Source organism: Cyprinodon variegatus, unplaced genomic scaffold (genome assembly GCF_000732505.1).
Source record: "Cyprinodon variegatus isolate N-32 unplaced genomic scaffold, C_variegatus-1.0 Scaffold303, whole genome shotgun sequence".
Taxonomy (NCBI): domain Eukaryota; kingdom Metazoa; phylum Chordata; class Actinopteri; order Cyprinodontiformes; family Cyprinodontidae; genus Cyprinodon; species Cyprinodon variegatus.
The window spans coordinates 815,808-824,179 of record NW_015150756.1 but is presented as its reverse complement, the minus strand read 5'-3'; the positions used below and the strand labels follow the sequence as shown (position 1 = coordinate 824,179).

Sequence of the window (8,372 nt, the reverse complement as noted above, 5' to 3'; positions counted from 1 at the left end):
TGCTTGCTTGTTTCTCCTTGTGTTTTCATCTCCGTCACTGAGACGGTATAGCTTAAAGGTCACTATTATATATATGGAATGATCATTATCTTGAACTGCTTAATGAAAAATACAATTAAAAAAAGCACACGCATAAATTTTTTCCAGATAAACTTTGCATTTTTAGTTTTTTTTCTTTCAAAAAGAACTATTTTCCTACAGTATTTACCTGACATTTGTGGTTACAACTTTTTCTTGTTTTAGCAGTAAATGTCTTCTCTTTTATTTTTAAATGAAAATGAAGACTGTGGGAAAAAAACAATCACAATCCTGCCTTTTATTAATACATATGAGGTTAGCAACTACAAGAGATAAAGAAAAACCCTAAACAAACAGCAGGACAATAACAATACTTTTATAAAAGAAACATTGTGGCAATAACTTTTTGTAACTTAATGACTTGGCGGTCAGTATTTTCAATTCAGTTTATTTATTTAGCGCCAATTTACAACATTATTCACAACATATTTCTCCTCTACCACTGCCATGAAGCTTTTAAAGCTGGGCTTGTCGATCAAAGACAAGGGGAGGTTGCATGAAATAATAAGGTCCTGAATTATTGCCTTATGTCTCTGATGTCCCTGGCTGTACACCTGCACTGCACTGTGGCTGATAAAATTAGATGTGGTGGACCAAGCATCGTGTATTTCTTTGCTCAGGTGTGAGCAAGGGCTGATTAAAGCCAATATAAAAGGAGTCTGAAGGAAAGGAGAAGGAGAACGGAATCTGCAGGTGACAGAGACGGACGCCCTGCCGGGGGAGAGGTAGGCGGGGTCCGTGCGCCAGGAGGGCGCACAGATGGCCCAGTAAGGAGTATTAGGGCAGAGGAGGAACCTTGCCTGTAAGTAGCGCTCCCCCTCGCTTAAAGCATAAACAGGAATATATCTTCCGACGGGGTTTTGGCGCGTGGATGCTGGCGTTCTCCTTGCTTCTCTTTTTAGCTGGATTGGTCTGGAAAGGGGTTTGGCACGCCAGGGAGTGGAACAGTGCTGGAGCGCCGCAGAGTCAGCTGTGGATCAGCCCGTGGGTGCTGCAGGCCAATCACTCGCACCAGAAGCAGCATAACAAGCGGAGCCCAACTTCCAGCCTCTGATTTTTAAGGAAAACTCTTGAATTTTAGGTTTTATCAGGAGAAGAAAAGGACTGTTTTATTATGCCACTTTTGCTGTGGCTTTTTGTATAAATAAAACACTTGAACTTGAGTGCTTCACGGTTTGGGTCTTTGAGTTGTTTGCTCCCTCTTGTGTCAAAGACTGAGTGTGGGGCCATACTGGCCACAAGTGCTACTTTTTTTTTTTTTTTTTTACCTCTTCTGTGTGCGGGTAAGGCGAGCGGCGATCAGTCAAGTTAGCAAAACAAACACTTGAATAAGTGTTTTTACACTGGAATAAAATATTGTTCACAAGTCGGAAATCACGAGTCTCAGTCGAGTCTGAAGTCCTTCAAATGCAAGTTTAAGTCGAGTCTGAAGTCCTTAAATATGCGACTTAAGTGCGATTCGAGTACAAGTCACAAACTCGAGTCCCCATCTCTGGTTCATACATAACAAAACACAGGCTTTTAGTGGCAGTGGGAACAGCTCACTGTCTACCCGAGTTTAACGATTCGAAGCGACCTGTGTTAAATTCGTCTGGACTCTGATCGACATGCTGTGGGAACACCAGACCAGGGTTGACCTGCCAAATTACTTGACACCATAGAAGGCAACTTACAGAAACAACTCTTTTTACATTCGATAAACATAGATCCACACTGGTAAGAGTGATTTGGACAGATAAGACACACTTACTATGCACTGGTTTCCTTATATATTTCTCGCCATTGTTTACTTTCTAGGTTTCCGTCGCCCTGGTAACATCATCAACTCTAAGCCAGCGTTGCCAGTTGAAATGGAGCCAAATGCGGATTGTTAGTGGGGCAATCCATGTTTAAACAACATGCACTACTAGCTCTTTTCTGTGGCAAAGAGGCTTTAGACACCCACACCTTTACACATCAGTAATTAGTTGAGATATAGAAAATAGTTTGATGATTGAGTCGGGTGAATAACTGATAGAGTTTTTTCCGTCTTGTGTTGAAATAAGAGGTCTTTGACTAAGGGTGACAGTGTGTGTGACTGATTGTATAAAGTGAAGAAGGGACAAAGAGAAGGAAAACCAGTGCTACATTGTTTTATTTATACTTTTCCTTTAATATGATCATCTTTTGTAACATTGTATTGTTTCAATTACCAAAGAATCTTCAAAACTATTTTAGAAATCCTTTCTTGATGAATTTATGTTGTTTGCAACCCTGAAAACACATAGCCTTTACAATAACATTTAGTCAAAAACAGCCTAGAGTACAGTATCATAGTTTGAGGTATAATAACACATCATTTAGCTCAGAAAGACTTCAACTGCTGTTGTACATCAGAATAAATCTTTATTATATTATAAATTTGAGAAAATTTCAGCCATTTTTTAAATAGTTTATTCATATTTGCATTATCATTACTATTATTTTGAAACAAACAAGTTCAGCTATGAATTAATGCAGACATTAGGAGACCAACTCAAATGTAGTTCTCATAACTATCCAGCAGATGTCGCCATTCTGAACTGCATCAAATGTATTTTCCGTGGTGTCCGGTTTAAGCCAGTAGCGTCATATCGGTTAATTGGTTCACAGGGCTTCGAAATTACCATCACTACCTTTTGGATGCTCTATGGTTCCGGTCTCTGCTACCTGAAAGTAATTCCTGTAAAACCAAAGAGAACTGGTACAGAGAATCTATTTTACAGAAACTGTTTCTGAGATTAACCACCGGGTTCACTTACGCTGAGTGGGGGTTGCAGAATTAAGATTATTGGGCAGCTCAGAAGATCTTTCTGATGTGACTCTCCCAGAAGAGAGATTCTGGCAAAGGAGGGGGAAGAATGGCAGTCTCACAGTATTATACTGAGTACAGCAGGGGGGCATGATATGACTTTGTGCAAATGTATTGTAAAGGTGGTTGTTCAAGACATCTGGTGATGATGAATTCATTGGACAGAACATGTTAGCGATGGAACGGTTGGACAGGATGAAGGAAGAAGACACAGAGATGATTCATGGGTATAGTGGAAGGAGATGAAGATAGTTGGTATAAAAGTAGAAAAAGTTAAATCTTGGGTGGGGTGGAGACAGGTGGGGAGTAAAGACGACAGTTGGTATTTTGTAGGGAGGACAGCATGCAACCCTTTCACTCATGCAAGAGAAAATAACCCCTCTTTCTTGTTTGGTACACACTAAAGTTACAGTTGATAAAAAAAAATGAAACCATAATTCCTAGGATTTATAAAATTAATGTTGAAGTTACTGTAGCTAAGTGCTAATTAAGTAGCAGACTAAGGAGAAGAGATGACCAGAGGGTCTGAGTTTGGATGGCCATTATTGCCTCCAAAACTGAAGAATGGATAAAGGCTTTCCTTAAAGGAGCATTTTGAAAATCCACGAATCATTTCTCCAGAATCCACGTCACAAAACAAGACCAACCCCTTCTCATAATTCACATAAACACCCACTTTGTTCACCGGAGCTTTTTGAAACAAATCCACACCAGCTGCGTTATCCCCGTCTCCATCCCTTAAGCTAAATTTCCAGAGATCGGCACCGGGACCCGTTGCCGTTGGTCCTTGCCTGCCAATCGATCTATAGATGACTCCTAAATCCCAGGAGCTTTTTTGTCCTACCTCTACCTCAAAGTAAGAGCTCCCAGATGAAAGGCTGTCCTTGCCCAACACACTGATGTCCTCTGGCCTGTCTGGGAAATTTGGCTGAGTAGCTCTGCAGTGAACTTGTTTCCCATCTTGAGATATAACGAGCTGGGGATGTGCTGTTAATGGATCTAGAGTCACTTCTACTGCAAACTGCTGCATCCAGATTAGTTTGGCTTTTTTGTAAAACTTCTTCATCTCTTCACTGAGTGCTTCTTTCAGCTTATCCACAGAGGTTTTTACACTTTCGCTATAAGACGGTTTAGTTATGCTGATCTTTGTTAAGTTGGAGGTTTTAACATCTTGGAGAAACTTCTCGTCATCTTCTGTGAGGAGAAGATGTTCCAGCTCAGCTTCTTTCCGGCTAAGCTCTGATATCTCCTGCTGTAGATCCTTGATGATTTCTTCAGCTTGCTTCTGTGTAGCTTTTTGCTCATACTCGATGACCTCGGTGAGATGGGATAGACTTTTCTCCACCAGCTGAACTAAACCAGCGAAGGCGAGCACGCTCTCTTCTGTCTGTCGCTCTGCAGACTTCCTGCTGAGCTCTGCTGAACGTTGGATCTCACAGATCTTCTCCTCTCTCTCTTTTATCTTCTGACTTATTTCTGTCCTCATTTCATCAAGTCTGGCCTTCTGCTTTGCACTTTCACCATTGGAACCAACACCATTCCCGATCCTTGGGCCTAATTTCAAGCAAAAATCGTTAATTTGATCAGACCAATGGAAAGCCATACGTGATAATAAAAATACCTTATCAATCTGATATTTACCATTTTCAAGCTTATCTGTCTGCTTCAAGTTTGTTTTTAACAGCTGCTGTGCCAAATCATTCCTGTAGATCTTCCCTAAAACCAGCGTGGACGTCCTTAGAGCTTCCTCACAGCCATACTTTTGCACCAGCAGGTCCACCGTGTCCTGGCGGTCGGCCTTTTCCAATCGAGACGCTGGGAAATCCTCTTTCAGCAGCCACTTGAATTGCTTGAACTGATCACTAGTCAGGTCTTCTAGGGTCTTCCAGAGATGCTCTTTGGACGATGTCATTGTTGGTCTGTTCCTTGGTGGGACCCTAAACCAGAGGAAGAATAAATGAACTTACTGCAGATCTGGAATTAGTTCAAATTATGATAAATAAATTTTATGTGTTTTGTGTTATTATATAGGAGGCATCTGACAGATTATGTAAACCAAATTATCTTTTTATTGGATAGTAAAGGCTTATCTATTATCTTATCTAAAGCCATGAAAAATACCTGAAACATAGAGTTGTCAAGCTGTCAACATTTTAACACAGACCATGCAAAGGTAAATGCAATATATGAAATAAGCTTCTCTGTTGGTCAAAGTTTATGCGAAGGAGTCAAATGCAGGACATTCCTGGAAGAAAACCTATTACAAGCTGTAGGAGACCAGAAACGACAGGAGAACGAGTTAACCAAGTTTTAAAACGGTCTAGTCAAAGTCCAGACATAAACTTCAATTTTGAATCTATCGTAGATCTTGATAATTGGTTTTCAGTGAACTCAAGCTGCTTAAAAAAAACAGTTATGGGTAAATAATCCATTGTAATTGTAACCTATAACCATTCACTTCAGTTAAATTTACCAGGTGAGTAAAAACCTTCGCAAAAAAAACAACAACAAAATATAACCAAATAAGAAGCAAGGGTTTCATTTTCGTTTCTAGACAAACTGCCGGACCCGTCCATAAACAGAGAGTTCAACAGAACCTTTGAACATAAACCAAACAGCATTCTGTCCGGCAGAGTTAAGGAAGGTCTTGATCTTTTTTGGAGGCAGAAAAAAGGCTTAATGAGATGTTTACCAAACCACATTAACTGAATCAACGTAATGGGAAATAGGTAAAAATAGCGACACTTTATGATCTACCAATTATCACTCATTCTATAAAACTAACAGGTTCAGTTAAAGATATTTCCTACTTCTGCCCCTGATGAACACATTAATCCAGAGGGTCTGACTAGATAGAGAATATGGTCTTTTCCTGAAATTCTGTGATTTTTTTTTTACACCAAAAGTAACAGGACCTTCCTAAAGTTCATATTTTGTCTCAGCGGTCCATAGAATATTTTAACCAGATATTTGGGGATCGTTAAGATTTTTTGTTGCCTTTATGTTGTTTTAAGTCAGGATCGGTTCTAAACTTTGATGCCATTTCTTCACAATTTCTGTGTCTTATTTTTTTATCATTACATTTGATCACTGGTGCACTTTATGGAATGCAAATGTAATTTACTGTCTGAAAGCTGTACTAATTCTGTTTTGTATACACTCTGTGTAAACAAAAGGACGATAAAAGTTGTCTAAGACCTCTGACCCCGACCGAAGCAGTAAAGCCTGCAGAGATGTTCTAAATGTTCTGTGTTCTTCTGTGACCTCCTGGATTTTCTGCGAACCAGCTCTTGGAGCATTTTTGGTAATTCAACCTCTCCTTGGAGTGTTCTCCACTGTTCTCTCCATTTTTCTCACTTTGTAGCCATTTCCAGATCGACAGCGACTGTTTCGCATCCGTGCTCAAATATTTTAAGATCGGCACCTGATACATTGCTTTATAAGCCTACTTATAAGCCACTTACTGTTAGATGGGTTATTTTTAGATGATTTCTTTACTTTAAAGCCTTGGAGATAATCAGAGTATTATAATCAATCTTAGATTTCTAAACAAGTCTTTATAGCTGACTCAGACCTATGTGCATAACTTGTTTTCTCTCAGTGAATAAGCATAAATCATGTATTTGACAATCTAGAGCAAGTGATTAAAAAATGCAACATTAGAAATCAAACCTGCAGATGGATGAGGTTTTTGACAGAGCTGTATATGTTGGTTCAGAAAACACCCTTAAACATAAAGTTGAATTCAGACAATGCTTCCTAATCTCATCAGAGACGATTAGAGAACAACCAGTCTACTGTCTGCCAGTCTGAACGTCTGCTTTGTGGGGAAAAACAGAAAGCGGAAGTTGAACTAAAATTAGCCAAAAATCAGCATACATTTTGTGATCTTTGTTTTAAGCCGGTAAAAGAAAATAACATGAACGTTAACTTACCGGTATGAATTCAAACCCGTTTCTTGTCCTCCCCCGTGGCTTCCTTCCCTTATCACCCAACTCCAGACCTGTCTGACTGGTTTATGCATTAACCTTTGAATAGGGAGGAAACGGTTTGCTTCAAGCAGGCGTGTCCTAAGTTGATCTTGAAGCGCCGTTATACTGCAGGTTTTCAGTGTTTTCAACTCTCCTGATCCAGATGCATGCAGTGCATTGAAAGTTCATTCATAAATCATCTATTGAAAGAAATTGTGATTAAGCAGAGAGACACTTATAACTGGCTTGGAGAAACAGATGATAGGTTGTAATTCTAAAAAAATACCACTAGATAGGGTTAAAGTCTCATTTTTCAGCACCACGTCTGGATTGAGTTCGATTCGTTTCACAACTGCTGCTATTTGCAGGGCCCAAAAAATACTGAGGTCATGAGTTAGAAGCTCTATGGCGTCATGCTCCCCTGGAAATGTTTTTAATGACATTATTTAAATCTAAACCTCCTCGGTTATTGTCATTCTTTTCCTTCTAGCAACTTCTCTTTCTCCCTTTTCTCTTCCTGCCTCTTTATCTTTAATAACACCTGTCTTTTCCATTTCTCTGTTCCTCTTTTAAAGCGGATGTAGATTTGACCAATCACAGGCCTCCTGTGGTTACCTACAATTTTAGAGATGTGCAGCAGAGTGTCTGCGGAAGGGGCGGCGTATCTGCGTTAACTGTGACACACATGCAGACCACCTGGTTTCTGAGCATAAAAAGCCTTAAGCAGTTAGAATTGTGTCACAAAAGACATTACAATATAATTGAAATTAGCTGATTTATATTTACTTTAGGTTTTTAAAATAGACACCCAAGTACTATTACACTATTATGTTGATGATGGTGCATAATCTGTTCACTCTTGTCAAGGAAAGCTTTAAACATATTTCTATTATAATTTAACACAATACTTCAGTAATCATGCTTTGAAGCTCTGGCTTTTAAAACTTACAGTTCTGGCATCGTATTTTCCTTTCCTAGTACCTGCTCTCCCTCCATCTCTCTCTTTACTGCTCCTCTTGCTGCTTGGCCCAAAGAGAAGCTTGGTTTGACTCAGCCTTTTCCTCCCTATCCTGTTTTCCCTTTAGTGAAGAATATCAACACAGGAAAATCCTAAACTGATAAAAACTGTTCTTTGCCGTTTTGCTGCGTTAAGCTCAGGCATCCCGCAGAAATAGAAAACAGGTTCAACATCCAACACTGAGTAATCAATGCTAAATAAATGCTTCATTTTCAATTGACGCACAGCACATATGCCCAAAACTTTGAGCCACTCTTATTAAACACTTGCACTTCTTTTGGATCTTCAACAACACCTGACATCTTTATATGAGACCAAGATCATCGTCCTATAGTCAGTTTCAGTGTATTATCTATTTTTCTTTTTTATCACAGTTTAAGCAACAACAACAACCACATAGTACAAACTTGGTGTCAATGAGTAGGACTCATTGAGGACATACTCACTGAGTAAGTCCATTTGGAGTTGAGTACGT

General features: G+C 39.5%; 1 protein-coding gene across 1 annotated transcript; it reads right to left on the bottom strand.

The window, feature by feature from the left end:
• Nucleotides 1-2,229: 2,229 nt before the first annotated feature.
• LOC107090604 (pyrin-like) lies at nucleotides 2,230-7,122 on the bottom strand. The gene is made up of 3 exons (XM_015384096.1): nucleotides 6,844-7,122; nucleotides 4,550-4,845; nucleotides 2,230-4,462 (listed from the first exon to the last, which is right to left on the bottom strand). The coding sequence occupies exons 1-3, from the start codon at nucleotides 6,930-6,932 to the stop codon at nucleotides 3,408-3,410; spliced, it is 1,440 nt and encodes a 479-aa protein (XP_015239582.1). The 5' UTR covers nucleotides 6,933-7,122; the 3' UTR covers nucleotides 2,230-3,407.
• Nucleotides 7,123-8,372: the final 1,250 nt, after the last annotated feature.